At 53.6% G+C, this 15,153-nt stretch overlaps 1 protein-coding gene across 6 annotated transcripts in view; it reads right to left on the reverse strand.

Annotated features, from left to right (window-relative positions):
• The window catches only part of exd (PBX homeobox extradenticle), a 316,334-nt gene that overhangs the window by 67,758 nt on the left and 233,423 nt on the right, over positions 1 to 15,153 (reverse strand). For 5 of the 6 annotated variants that reach the window (XR_014708815.1, XR_014708814.1, XR_014708816.1 and 2 more), the window contains exons 5-7: positions 12,295 to 12,430; positions 9,771 to 9,861; positions 7,179 to 7,208 (exon numbers count right to left, since the gene is read on the reverse strand). Coding sequence is in view for 3 of the 6 variants with exons in the window: in XM_084609241.1 (XP_084465367.1) it covers positions 7,179 to 7,208; positions 9,771 to 9,861; positions 12,295 to 12,430 (257 nt within the window). In the remaining 3 variants the exon portion in view is untranslated. The remainder of the gene's footprint in view (positions 1 to 7,178; positions 7,209 to 9,770; positions 9,862 to 12,294; positions 12,431 to 15,153) is intronic. The other variant, XM_084609243.1, reaches the window with a different exon arrangement.

Consider the following 15,153-nt stretch of genomic DNA (forward strand, 5'->3'; position numbering starts at 1 on the left):
CTACTTGCAGATAATTTTGTTTTTGTTTTTTCGAAACGGGTTTGCGCAAACGACCTGCTGTTCAGGCACAATGATTCGAGCGGTTATAACCACTAAGTGCTCGGTGAAACAAGCAGCGAATGACGCCAAACCCTAGCTGGAACTTCCACAAGGGTACTATGGCTCCGGTTTACTCACCGCCATGCTAAAGCCCATTATACTGAAGGCTGATGAAAAGAAGTGGACGCGAGTGGTGCAGGACTCAAGAAACTAAACAAAGAAGAAGAAAAAAAAAAAACCGCTGCGCGCGATGCCACGATGTAATGGAAAGAGCGCGGGAAGGCGGCAGTCGCAGCCAGATCGCGGGCTGGCCGCACAAAAGGCGGCGCCCCGAACGAATCACCGAAGGAAACGCCGAAGCGAGGCAGCCGCAGGACACTGAAATAAAAGAAGGCGGACAACGGTATACGCAAAAGAGCCAAGCTAACACGCAGAGAGAAGCACTACTCCGATGCCTCCCCGTCCTTAGCGGCGGCGTCTGTGGCAATATAAGCGAGGGTACTTTCCCTAGACGGGGGAGCCCGGCCTCACTTTGAATGAGAAAGGCACCAGAGAAAGCACTCGCCAAGGAGAAGCCCGACGGGGAAAGCACAGGGGCTCTTTCTGCCGGCATTGATTTGGCGGAGGCGAAAAGGCGCCGGAAGGGCTAATGGAGCCGCCGCCGCGTCCCCCTCGACGTCGTCCGCCCACGATGCCACAGCAGGGCCTCCCCGAAGACCCGTTTCCTCGGCGAAAGAACGAACGGGATTCGTATCGCTGTATGCACTACCTGAATCACCACGAAGCTCTGGTTCGGCGTTTACTCAGAGGACGCGCAAAAAAACACTATCCGCCACTTCCACGTCCATACGTGTTCGCGAAACCCAGCAGGAGATAACATGTGCGCTACTACAATGACAGGGATAAGGGGAAAACTTGCATCTACGCTTCCAACATTCGTGTGAGAAGTGCACTTCACAGCTTAAGATAGCCATAATTATGCCTCAGTGCAGTTCATTTGAAAAAAAAAAAAAAAAAAAAATGATCACGTGAGTGTTACCCCATCGCTGCAGAAATCGTTAAATTGTGTGAAATTGGGTCAATTTGGTACTACCGGCCAGATTTTGTCTGCCAGTGATGCCCACAGAATGCCTTCCATAAACAGCTTTCGCTCTGAAGAGGGCACGAACAGGCATTGAGATCGGGGGCTTTCCGACTTGACAGCTGACTCGGAAAACCACTGATATGAGAGAAAGCTGCTGCTCTATACAGAAGTCTGCTGAAGCCCCTTAGCGCTCGACTTGCGTTCTAAGAAAAAAAAGAAGAGTGCCTCGTCAGTGCTGGTCAGCTTTTTTTCCCCTCTAAGCTGACCCTTTGCGCGTTGGATGCGGACGAGGGTTTTTTCCCCCGTACTAGGAACTCCCCGGAAGTCCTCCATAGGCGCATAGCGGCGTTACCCAAGGAACCAGCCGTGCCAGCGCCCTCGCGAAATTACGCCATTCGCACAGTGCGGCGCTTCCCAGACCGCAGTTGGGCGTCGGCAGAGGCGAAAGAAGACAGCCAAGCGACGCGCGGGACGTGGGCAGAAGCCGATCGAGGAAAAGGGGCAGGAAGACGTTTCAATTTGTCAACAGCGCTGCCCGTCAGCTCCGGAATAAATGCGCAGCATTGTTTTTCGGCCCCCACGGTTTTCATTAGTGCAGAGAGCGACACATCACAGCCCAGCTAACTCATACGGCCAAGGGCGAAATAGATACAGGACCCTCCACTTGAACGTTCGTGGATTGCACTTTATTCCTTTCTGCCCCCTCCTAAACAACGTTTCGTCAACCTAGCAGAGTTTTTAGGTGGCGCGTTTTATTATTACTTTTTATTTTACTTCCTCGCGAAGACCAAAACTCTGGCGCAGACAGTGAAAAGCTTTCGCCAAAATTGGACGGCTCGTCTTGGAAGCCGAGGCGATGAACAAGGGAGGGGGAAGCGAAGGCAAGACAGGCACGGAGGGGGTTCGAGCTCCGGCGCGAGCGTCATCCGAACACCGCTCGCGGTGTCGCCTCCCCCTCCTTCCTCGAGCGCGAGGAAGGGCCTCTGCTTGTTGGGACGCCGCTCGGCGTCGCCTCAAAAAATTTATACGGTACATCAATCGCGATCAGGCCGGGCAGCACTCACATGTGTATACGCATGCTTTCCCCAAGGTTGCCAACGCGCCGCGCCCGGAGGAAAAGCTCGCGAGTCTGACGCTGCAGGATTCACTAAATACATATTCCTGCGCGTGTCCTAAGGATAACAGTTAATCACGGGGTTCACGGGTTCAAAACGCAGACATCAGCGCTGCTGATAAAGCCCAATCATCGGTGTCCAGGTGGGAGAAATTCGGCACCCGGGACAAAAAGCAAGAAAATGGACTGCATTGCCTAATGGACAGTCGGAGTCTCGGAAAAAAGTCTAGCATCGAACAGCGCTTGCTGGTGAAACGGTCAGGGTGAGTAACGCGACGCGGGACGGGAATCAGGGCCCTTCTGGGCTGCAGACTGAGAGAAAAGGGACAAACTGAAAAGCAGTTGGCAGCAAATCTCATCTCGGCGCTAACGTCGGGCGTCGAGCCGTAAAGACGTCAGCGCCAACTGGCTGGCTGCTCCTGCGACAGAGCCGACAGAAGCCGTACACAGTGAAGACGGTATCAACGACAGCTCGCGTCTGCGGACGGCCAAGAGGGGACAAACGAGCAGCACTCAAATCAGCGTCCGCTGGGGTCAGACACAACAGGGACCTGAGACGGCTTTAAAGAAGAGAGAGGGGGGGGGGGGGGGGAAGCTCGGTGAGCGGCACTGACAGGGAGCAATGCTTGCCAATTCGGGACGCAAACGTTCGCTCAAGCTAAGAACGATGCAGCAGCGACAGCAACCAGACAGAGAGAGCAAACTAGAATGGGCATCAACTGCTGAGCGCAAAGCAGACGACGCAACACAATCCGCGATGGCATGGAATGTAGACAAAATAAACACGCAAACAAAGCCGCAGTTGCCTCCCTTTTTTTTTTTTTTTCTTCAGTAAAGCCCACTGGGCTATCTCTCCATTTCGCGCTTAGAGCACACTTCCCACAATTTCGAGAGACGCCAAGCAGGGCCGGGCAAAGCTACATCGGCAACCCCCTACTATCCCCTCGCTCACTTCGGCAATACCAGCCAGGGACCCTCGGACGCACACACACATAGGCGGCGGGCAGCGACTGCGAAGGGTGCTGGGTAAACGCGCGGTGGCCCATCGCAAAATGGAATGGAAATGAAGAAATCCCGCCGCTTCCCCTTCTTCTGCTACTCCCTTTTAGGGATTGATATGAGCCTGGCTTTTCTTTTCTCAACCGCGCAAAGAAAACCATCCGATGTCTATATACGGAGGAGACCGCGAAATGGAAAGCACAAGAAAGTGCGACGCCGACACAATGAGGACGCCAGACTGTCGTTTTCCCATGCAAAGCAATCGAATCAGCCACGCGACGAGTGCGTTCTGGCTACCCTCGCTTTTCGGCTGCGCCCCTGCACCCCACTTGTGCCGAGAACCACTACGTAGTGAAATGTGAACTGCATCGGGAACAAGTACAGAAGGCGAAGTTGAGCGCGAGGAACATGGTACACAGTGCTCGGCACTGGGAGCCCGGTGGCAGTGCTGCCCAGCAAAGGCCAATATCGGGTGACGACCACGGCGGAAATGCGCAAATGAAAAGACGTGGCACACTCACGGGATTCCCCGAATCATTTACAGCCCACAAATTTCATTTCGAAATAGCACACTGCACGAAGAAACCTCGCACTCTGTGCTGAGGACACAACCACCACCGCTTCTCGCACAGGGGCGACCGCAGCATTGAAGACCGACGCGCTCCGTTCGCGGGGGTCCAGCAAAGAAAGGCACGCACTAACCCGACAAGGCAGCCGCCAATCCATTCCCAAATTTCCTACCCTTCCCCCATCGGGCCTCGAATGTCAAAATGTTTGACGTATTAATCCACACAGCCCCGGGGTCTCTCTTCCCGCACTGGGGCCGATACCCTCAGATGGGACGAAGATGGGGAAGGAGGGTGTACCCGGACGACCGCTTGCCGACGAGCCGCGCGCACAACGGCGGCCCCCGTGCGTTCACTCGCCTGGGGCCATTCTTCTTGCTTTACACAACAGGGCTTCCCAAGCGGGAAAAAAGTAAACTGAGCTGCACGCGGATGGAAATGCAAATCGTTACCGCTGGCCGTAATGTCTGTCGATAGCGCAAAGTGAAAGAGGGCTAGGTCTAAAAAGAATGGCCAACTATAATTTCAGCTAAACGTGCTTTTCTTAGAAAGACTCACGCACATCTACCGAGTCCATTCGCAACGAGAAAAAGGCAAAGCTTGCCTTGGTCACTATTTCACAGCTGCTCCGCCCGCGAAAATTACCGCGGTTTAAAGTGACGGCCATGGCCTGGTGACAGGAGACCTTGAAGGAACAGTGTTCTCTACTATCGCCGGTGTGCAGCAATCGTAGCTACGTGAGACCTCAAGCTAATGCGCGCACAATGTGTGCAGTCCTTCTTTGGCCCCCCTCAGCGACTCCATGGGGAGAAAGTTGGGCGCACTTAAGACCAAACACGCACCCAAACCAAGGGATGGGTCTGGGAGCAAAGACACTTTCGCACAATTCTACCGTCCGTAGTGACCGTGTGGCCAGTGTGGAATCGAAATTCTCCCTCCAGTCGATATTCCGCTACCCCGGCAGCCTTGCATCGAGCGGGCACGCGTGTGCCTAACCCCACCGAAGCCGTCGCTCCGACAGGCATCACACGTCGAGACTCGTTAGCGTCCGGAGACAACACGCAACGGGGAGAAGGGCAAGACACGAGCTGCTGAGAAGGTGCTGTGTGGGTCCGTCTGGCAAGCTGCCGCGAGGAGGCATAACCTCCTTTTCAAAGCCCGAGGGATCACCGGCACACGGTTTGCCACGCGCACTGCGTCCATAAAAAAATACAGGGAATCCACAAGGGACATGCAGAGTGAAATGGACCTTTCTGATTTACGCGGCTCGCGCATCATCCCGCGCGCGGAAGGAGAAAGCAGTGAAATTAATATATGGTAGAAGGAAAGCTCATTTAAAATCCTAAATCCAAGGCCTGACATACGGCTCGTGTGGTGCTGTAACAAAGCAACGTTAGAATGGAAATCGCCGGTGAGGGTACGCGCGTAGCGTGTTAGCGCATACGGAGTCACTGCTGATGTATCGAAGCCGGTGCGGTCGCGCTTAAAAAAAAAAATTCCCCTTCATCCTAATTCGAATTCTACAAAACAATTGCTACAGTAAAATAAAACCATAGGCACATTTCTACAAAAACATCCCCAGGACGAAAACGAAAACAAACGTTCGATTAGACGGTCACGCTTTGAGAGATATTCGCTGAGCATTCGGGGAACTCAATATAAATATAGGCGAAAAAGATGAGGAAGGCCACAGCCTTTCTTGGAAGTAGCTCTAAACAAACAAACAAACAAACAATAATCCGCGACCAGCGCCAGTAGACGCTTTGCGCGGCATGGAAAGGACGGCTAACCGACGGCATCTCAGGAGGGCTAGACTCAGATGAGCGCAACAGTAAAGAGAAACGTGTGCGGTGACAATTTTGTGCGGACGAGGACGACACGTTTTGCAAAAGCAAGCGACGAAAATGGAAAAGACAGACAGCTCCCGAGATCGCAAAACTAAATAAATAAATAACAAAGTGTGCGCCGCTGCGCAATTTGGTTGGCAAAGACGCGACGAGAGGTCCAGTGCAAGCCCCTCCTTCGTCCGCAAGAAATGCGCACGAAGTGCTAGGCGGGGGAAAAAAAATTGCGCCACTCCTCTGGCCGGGACTGTCATCCTCCCATTTTTCCCTACAGCCGGAAGGATTTTGTCCACTCGGAGGAGCGCGAGCACAGCACCTCGGTCCAGGTAGAAAAATAAAAAGCCGACGGGGAGAGCATATAAACGAGGAGCGCACGCAGTGCCACTGGGGCGAGACATTGGCCACCTGCGGACATACCCTCTTAGTTGTGATTTCAAACGTATGTCAGTCTGGCCTGCAGCGGAGAGAGCGATGACAACAGGACTTTAGCCGAGAAACGCCAATTCGATGAGACATGTGTCTTAGGTGCAAGAAATTGCATTGCCCCTGCAGCTCCACACCATTCTTATTCCGCGTTCTGCCAGGCAAAGTCGAACAGAACGAGAAAAAGAAAAAAAAGTGCCCCAGAGGGGCCCACGAACAATGAGACGGAAAGAGAACAGCGAGGAAACGAAACAACAATGAATGCGTTGCAAAAAGATTTCTCAAAGGACAGCCCCCGACGATATGAATGCAGAAGGGCCCGTGAAGTTTAGGAAAGCGAAGGCCTGTCCGGTCCCCTCCCCATCAGCACCTCGATAAAAAAAAAAAAAAAAAAAGCGCCTGCGAGCGGAAAAGAAGCACTGGAACCACGTAGTAAGCATGCGAGACGCCCGTCATAACGCAAGTAAGCCACCAGCAGGATTTGTCACCACTCAATAGGGTGATTTACGTCCTAGCACCTCCTCAAATGTTCAACTGCGGTTCAGTGCCGGAAGCAAGTTCGAGCAGCGGCGGTGCAGAAGCGTTTTGAAGGCGACTAAAAAGCCTGTGCGTATACGCACTGGCTACGCTGGGCTATCCGCGGCGAGATCTCAATATACCTAGAGGCGCCAATCCAATGCGCGAGGAGACACAAAGGAATGATTATTTCGGCGATTTTACTCGCAACCTGTCTACGTCCCGGGGTGCCTCCTGATAGCAAACATCCTGTAGGCAAACAGGGATAACTGTAAGCGTCCAAGTACGCTGCGAATCTCACATGAGGCAGCGGGCGGGTTGGCGTTGGACTACCGACTCTTATACGAAACCAAGGATTAGGAGAGCGAACCACACAGCTGTTTTGACGCTACCCAGTTCTGTTAGCAACCCGATCAGCCGAGATTACTTGGGCTGGGCACTGCTATCGAACACAGGCGCCTCGGAGAAGTGCCCTTGCTCTGGGTCCGAGCGCGCACGGCAATTCCGGGACTGCCTAGAACGCGGAGCGGCGTGCCCTGGAAAGAATGGCGCCGCACTTTCGTACGCGTACTTTCATGCGCTGTTCCACTTACTATGGCTGTCTGTTTTCTTTTTCGGGAATGCTGAAAAGAGCAAGGGGACGAGAGTCAGGAGCGCGGCACAACGGCTCACTCTCATAGCATAGTGCGAAAAATCCACGCCGACTACCACAGGGCGGCGCCCTTTCGATACACAGCGGCATGGGTGTTACTGGAGACCCAGCGACTGCTTACGCGTACGACCCTGTACGTGCGCCTCCTTCATTCCTGCGGGGCCACAATCAATGAGTGTTTTTTTTTCTTTCTTTTTACTCTTAATTTTGTACTGCGATCAAAAACGAACGAAAAAGGCGCCGAAATGTTAACGCTAGAAGAGACCGCATGAGCTCGTTAAATTCAGATGAAGACGGCAGGAACGAGCAAACAGCGAAATAAAAAGCACTACGAGGACTTCGCTACACAGGTCGAAGTCAGGGAAAACAAATTTACCCTGACCGAAAGAGAACTTAACGAAACAGGGGAAGCAGAGAAATGAGACTTGTTTGCTGTGTCACTCGTGCAGGATAAACATAAGCTAAGCTTTCAGCACATTAGCAATTCGGGCTAGCAGCAATGCATGCATAGTTGTGCACTGGCGCTGTCATCCTTGGACCTATTCGGGACAATAACCCGCGAGGTGGGGCCAGCCTGCCAAAGAAGCGCAAACAAAAGGAGGGAGGCATAGAGCCCGAATGTAGACGCGCCAATGCAGTCCACACTGGAAGAAGGCAGCGACCGCGTGCAATATTCGAAGTCAACGCTATCCGATAAAAACAACATCCGGTCAAGTAAAAAGGAAGCAAACGCATAACTATGGCCGAACTATGTGAGCCTGAAACATTTCCCCTCACGCTTTTACTAATCTGGTTTCCCCACGCTGGGGGAAACGTGGATAGCTGGGGAACACAGCCGCGTGAGCCAACCACGTCGACAAGCATTTGGTCGCGCAGCGATAACGCGCCAAGAAAGAAGGCGCATCACCGTGTCATGTTCCCCCGAGCACCTACAAGAGGCGCGGATTAGGCGCCACGCAAATCAGCGCTTCGCCAAGCATGAGGGAAGCGGCGCAGAAAAACGCGATGCGACGGCCGAGCAGCGCAAGAGCCGCCAGAAGCGTGCGCTCGACTCCCGCACCGAAACACGAACAAAAGGGGGAAGCGTTCAGAGCGCGCTAATAAGGCCCATTCACAGAGTAAAACAAAAGGACGCGGGGCGAAGCAGCCGGCAAACAAAAGTGGGCGAGCGAGGAACCCCGGGCAAACAAAAGAAACCCACGCCAAAACAAGCAAGCACGCGTGGTGAAAAGCGCGCCTGCTCCTTATCGGCAAAACAAAAGGCGCGCCCGAAAACGCGCGTTTTCACCGCATCGGAAAGGCGCCTATTGCCAGCCCTCTCTTTCTTTTGCTTCGGCCTCCCCGATTCCAGGCACGCATTTGGCGCAGGCATCGGCGCGGTACTGATGCGCCGTCGAGCGAGCGTTCGATGAGCCTCCAAACACATGCATACATTACACCGCGGCTCAAAGCACCGGCGCCCCTTCGCGCGCCACTCCCGGCGTTTCCTTCAAGCACTCCCAATGGTAAAACATGCAGCAAGAAGATAGGCGAACAAGAAAAAACAAAACAATGATCCCGGCGGCAATGGATGCCCCTCGCGAAGAGGGAGGGTTCCGCGAGCACGCACTCTTTTACACCGGGCTGCATATACGCGGCGGTTCTTCGCCCGCGCGTAGCAACGAAAAATCGGCAGGCAGGAGGAAGGAAGGCTGCCGGGAAGTGGCGAAAAATTGCTCGGCTAAAGTCTCGGGAGCATCGGCAAATACGGCGCCAGCGGCCGGCCGATAAGACCGCCCGCGAGGCGCGAATAGGGAAATGGGGCCGCGAATGCCGCACGCCAACGACCGAACACCTCGACGCATATCAGCGCTTCGCACCGCTCCAATCGACGCCGCAGTGGAGAGACTCCGGGAATCCTAGCTCGGCACAGAAACACGCCAACAAAGCTGCCCCGCGTCCGAAAACGAGCCGCCTTATAACAGGGGCAGAGTTCGCGTCAGGAGGGGCAAGCAGAGGCATCACGATGAAAGGCCGGTGACGTTTCGTTAAAGCTTGCCTCCCACTGGGGAAAAAGGGAGCGCGACGCCATACGAGCGGCAAAAGTAATAGCTTCAAATGGAAACTGACGGCAAGCTTTCGGCAAGGGCTGCATTTTGAGGACCCAATGCCAAGTAAAAGTAATTACTTACCAGCGTTAGCATTAGCTGGACGATTACATCTTCAAATACCAAGAAACCTGCGTAGCTTTCCCGCATGACCGCGCTCGGGTGCACGCTAACGAGTGATTACTCCCTTATTACAAATATACTCAAGCTTGAGGATTCACCTAAACACTGCACCAATAGCAAGTAAGAAGAGAAACGGAAACCCCCTGAGACAGAACTGACATAAAATACCTGATGAACACAAGTGCAAGTATTGTCCATTGACGACAATGACCTTACTAGTGGTCTTAGCAGAGACTGCGATTGGGTGATAGCTCTCAGGGACGATTCACAGCGACCGCGTTGGCACGCGTGGGTTTATGGTCCCCACAGAGCTTTCCACTTACCCTTCTTTGCTGCGTAGAGATTGGCCTCTTCTTGCGCTTTCCCTATGTTCTTCTTGTATCGTATCCGCTTGTTGCCGAACCAATTAGACACCTGCGCAAAGAGCGAGCGGCTCAGGCCACGAGAGAACACCAATAGGCGCGCTTTTGCACGCCTACAATACGGTAAGGCACACCGCACAGTAATACACCGCAACTGCTTAAGCACGCATCGAGAACGAACTGTATGCGCAACAAGCAAAACGGCCACGCTTCTAGGCAGCCAGGTGAAATCTTTTTCGTGATCTCCAGGTTGGTGAAACATGCGCTCGCCCCCTGTGGCTAGAAATACGCGAAAGCGAACGTGCAGCGCGAATGACAGCACGAGTGCGAACAATGTACACCACAAACATCGTACAAAGTGGATGGGCTGAAAACGAGGCTTACGAAATAAAATTCCGTTAAGCAGAGAGTTAGAACCGAATACTTTCTTTTTTTGGGAGTCTCGTTTGTGTCACTTTTTAAAACAACAACCCGGGCGCAGTCGGACGATCCTAGCTTTAAATTCTCCCCACAGTACGCCATGGGCCACGGCTTCACAGCTGATCATGAAATCGTGCACTTTTAGCGAGGCAGCGCTTAGCCAGCGAAAGAATGAAGCTGCAACAAAAGACTACGTTCGCATTAACGAACAGGCTTGTTGTCGAACCAATCAGACAGCTACGTGCAGCTCGCGGATAAATTAGCGGACGACACAGTGGTTCTCCCTACGTCACCGCCTCAGGGAACATTTGGTGCGACAGTGGATCAGGGCGGCCGACGAAGCACCCGCGCGAGCAGCATCCTCGGGGCCACCGGCGTAAAATATATGCGCACGGCGTCCTTATGCTGATTCCATACGCGCGCACCAGCCAGCATGACGCGCGGATGAAGGCAACGTAGCGTGAACACGAAAATGAACGGAAAGATGTCCCCCAATCGCCCACGCGGAGGAGCCCCCCGGCGAGCTTCCGCATTTCCATCCCCTTTAATCGGAGGGGGAGACGGCACATTTCCATATTTCAGAGGCGCCAAGAGAGGCGATGCGAGAGGACACTTTTGCATAAGAGCTCATAATCTTCCCCCTACCTATCTCCGCGACCTGGGCTGGTTGCCTCGCCTCAGACCCGGCGTAAAATATGTCAGCCGGTGACAAGATAACTGGTTTATCAGCAATTCGGCGAGGATTAAGAAGTCGCCGCCTCCGGAAGAAGCGAGCGCAAAGGAGAAGAAAAAAAAAAAAGGGGGGGGGGGGGGGTTAAAAACGCAGCCCTGGCTTTGTCTCGCGAGAAACAGAGACAACGCATGTCGCACTGGGCGCTTTCCCTTTGCGGCAGGAAGCTACAGGCCGCTCGGAAAAGGGCTCTCTCCTTCGAGAGGGGGCAGGATTACAGCCAGCCACGAGGCGAACAGTTCGTTCCGCAGCGCCAACCTTTGAAAGTGGGGGTGGGGGCAACGAGACATCACGGGAGGAAACATCCAGCCGCCGCTTGAGCAGCGATTAGGCGAAGTGCGCGCTTCCTCAATTAGCCCCGCTTAACAACCTTAAACGAGATGCTCCCCAAAATCTTCCCGTCGTGACGCAGGTAGGCTTGCGCCAGTCAACTCCCCTCTAGCGTTGCTGCCAATCAGTGAGATTGCGGCCGCAAACACGGGTGTTTAATTCCGCCTCAATTGCGGCACGCCGAAGAGACGCGCGAAAGATCCAAGGAAGTTTCAGAGAAGGCGAGCCTCTTGCTTCCCACCACAGCAATCGCAATGTCTGCTGCGGAGCCAATCGGTTTTCCCGGACATAGATGAGGCATTTCAGAGACCCCTTCCGTACGTACGCTTCTGTTAGTTTTAGAGAGTTTACGGGTTGCAAACAAACGTTTCCATCAGCACAGGGCAGTTAGATTACGACGGGAGAAGCTACTTCTTGGTTACTCCGAAACGACGCGTACCGTTTGTGCAAGTTGTCTTGTTCGTCAGTAGTTACTAGTAAGATGCAGAATCAAATGGCCGCGTGAGAAATCACTGTCACATCATCCCGCTACCCACGAATGACGCTGAAATTCCCACCTGTGACGAAGCGCATAGCAACACACACACACACACACACACACACACACACACACACACACACACACACACACACACACACACACACACACACACACACACACACACACACACACACACACACACACACACACACACACACACACACACACACACACACACACACACACACACACACACACACACACACACACACACACACACACACACACACACACACACACACACACACACACACACACACACACACACACACACACAATTTTGCCGCCGTCAGAGGCGCTCAGGTTGTAGGAAGCGGCAGGTCAAACTGCCAGCAGTTTCGGATGCATGTTCTATTGATGTTATAAACACGGTTAAGGGAAATGTCGTCTACCAATAATGGCAAAAGCTGCGGCCCAGCGCTAGCACATGCGCCGCAAGCGCGTCGTCGCCTGGCCGGACGTACCTGAGAGACGGTGATGCCGCACTTCCTTGCGAGTTCCTCCTTGGCTTCCTCCGACGGGTACGGGTTGCTAAGGTGCGAGTAGAAGTACTCGTTCAGGATCTCCGTCGCCTGCTTGCTGAAGTTCCGCCTCTTTCGCCTGCAACCAGAACGACAGAAAAACTCAGGGAAGCGAATATGCCGCAACGCGCCACGTCTGATTTTACTGCAGGCGCAGAACGGAACCGCAGATGATTCGCTTTCGTCAATGAGAACAACGCCGTCAAGTGGCCTCAACTGTCTGCTTTTGCTCCAAAGGGAACACAATTCCCACAACGCCGAGAAATCGGAGAAGAAAAAACGAAGTACACGGCCCTGCGCGCTGGATTATTTTATTTCTTTTTATCTGCCCACCCTAAATTCCACGGGCCGTGCGGCACTGCTCTTGATTGCTGGGTCTTTTATCGCTAGTGCCCCGAATTTGTAGGGGGGGGGGACTGGTCGGTCTGGCGCTCGCCTCTCTCATCAGCATGTTCCGCCGACGATTCGCGGCAGAAAAAACGTGAAGCGACCGTATGGACACCCGTTTGGACACCCTAGCAGTTAACAACCCTGCAAGAACATGTAACGCAGTGCCCCGCGTTCAAAATTAATGCCTCAATAACAGAGAAAAAAAAAGAAAAGAAAAACCATCTCACGTGTAAAGACATGCCCACGTTAGGCACTTATGAAAAAGCTACGGCGTTAATACAAAAAAAAAAAAATATCATAAATATGGTGACCAGTTTTTGCGGTTCCGCTTATTGCCCGAGTCGATTGACAGGCGAATGATTTCCATTGCCGAAGGGAGGAACACGAAAGCATGACACGGCTACACGAAGGGCATCCAGCCTAGTACATACTGCCCAAGCCTCCACTCACTCCTGTGTACAATTCATGTAGCCCCCTCGGGAGATCCGCATTCGCAGGCACACTTTTCCTTGTTTTCCACCGGCACAAGGGTTCTCCGTTAATGCAGAGAGCAGCAAGCCATCAGGCGCTTTCCCTCGACAGAAAGGGGAGGGATCTCCGCAACGGCGACAAGACGTGGACAAATGAGCGCGCGGTGACACGGAGACACCATCAGTCGCTGTCGACAAGAGGAAGAAAGAGATGAAAAAAAAAAAAAAAAATGGGAGGGGGGAGAAGAAGACGGCATGTGACATCGCAGCGCGCGTGACAAGCGCTGACTGCCGTGCCTTCAACGCCGCCGTGAGCATTCAGCGACGCCAGTGAGGCTAATGCCGGCGAACAAGGAATATTAAAAAAGAAAAAAAAGAAAGGAGGGGGGGGGGGGGGGGGAGGAATGCGGAGACGGGGCGGCGAAGCTGCAAGGCATTCGAATATAACAGATCGCAGCGCCCGGACAGGCCGGCGGCCGACGAGAAGAAATACTCCCGGCTCAACAGAGCGGCTTATAAAGCATCTTTTCTCCACGATATGGAGAAGTACGAGGGGAAAAGTGGGCTGCGCCATGCGAGCATGACACCGGGAGGAAGGGGAGAGCGGGTGGCCGTTATAAATTGCGCGATTATTCTAACGAACTTTAGATTTGCGATCCATTCATTCAGTTGCGCGCTCCCAGGCGTGTAACGGGCGCCTAGGAAAAAAAAATAAATAAAAGCAGTATAAAGCCGACAGTCGTCTTGGTGCCGTTGCCGAAAGCGGCGATGAACGGCAGCTCGACTCATCCCGAACCTCTGCGTTCTCCCTCTCCGTCTCTCGCTAGATTTCGCCTTTGCCGTTCCTTTTGCATTTCCTCTTTCCGCAGTTCGCCTGATGAGCATGTACAGCCCTCGCCGTGACCCGACGCACTTTCGTGTCGTCTTCTCCAGTTAAGAATTTTTCATCGCACTCACTTGTAAGCTTCCCCTCTCCCTCTCCGACTTTCCATTCAGGGCCCCTCTTGCTCAATACAAGCCAGCGCGTTGCGTGCGCGAAAACGAATGTTCCCTCCCGCCCAGTACGCAACGTTACGCGCGCAGATCGCACATAACCAGAGAAGGCACCTCCGCTTCCTCTGCAGGGGAGTTTCACAGCGGCGCTTTGGGTCATCCGCGCGATTTCTTTAGCTTGATATCGTTTTCCCACATCACATGATAAGGAACGGAGGTCCGCCAAGCGTATGTCGCACAAAGAGAGACTTGGGAACGTCATTGCACCGGCACATTCGCGCTCTCCTTACTGGCGTTGAGTGAGACGAGCAATCAAGAGGCAACGACAGCAGAAACCAATCATTCACGCAGACGGCGCGACTGGTGGCTGCTGTTACGTGCGAGAAGGCCGGGCGGGAGGGAGGCAAAGTTCCAATCAGTTTCTCTCACCACGGAGCGCTTTCCCCGCAACTCCCTACCTCCGACAGGCGAAAATGCGAGTGATGCAAATGAGCCTGCGAAATACACCGGGAGTGCACTGATCATCTCGCTCCAAGCTGGCGCGCTACTACTGTCGGTGAGAGCGCAAGTCAGAAACCTAGACGGGAAGCAAGGGCCTGACCAACTGGCGCGGGACAAGACGGGGCTCCGTTGTACCTAGAATCGCAGCTACCGGCGCGAGGAGGCTTGGCTGAATGGGACGTGAAAAAAAGAATGGTGCCGTTCGTTATGCACGCAAAATCTGCGACATGGAATGACACGAGATGACGATTGCGTTCGGGCCAACAGAAACAGGCACCGAAGGGAGAGGGAAAAAGAAACGGTCGGCGGAAGGGAACAGCGACAGATGGAGATGAAACACCGGCGGCAAGGGCGTGCGCGACGATCACTCGTCTCACGCGGAGACATCCGTACCTCACCCCGTGCGCTACTGGAGGCGGGAGGCAGACGAACGGCGCAAATGGCACTG

Source organism: Amblyomma maculatum, chromosome 7 (genome assembly GCF_055883805.1).
Source record: "Amblyomma maculatum isolate TAMU_Amacu chromosome 7, ASM5588380v1, whole genome shotgun sequence".
Lineage (NCBI taxonomy): Eukaryota > Metazoa > Arthropoda > Arachnida > Ixodida > Ixodidae > Amblyomma > Amblyomma maculatum.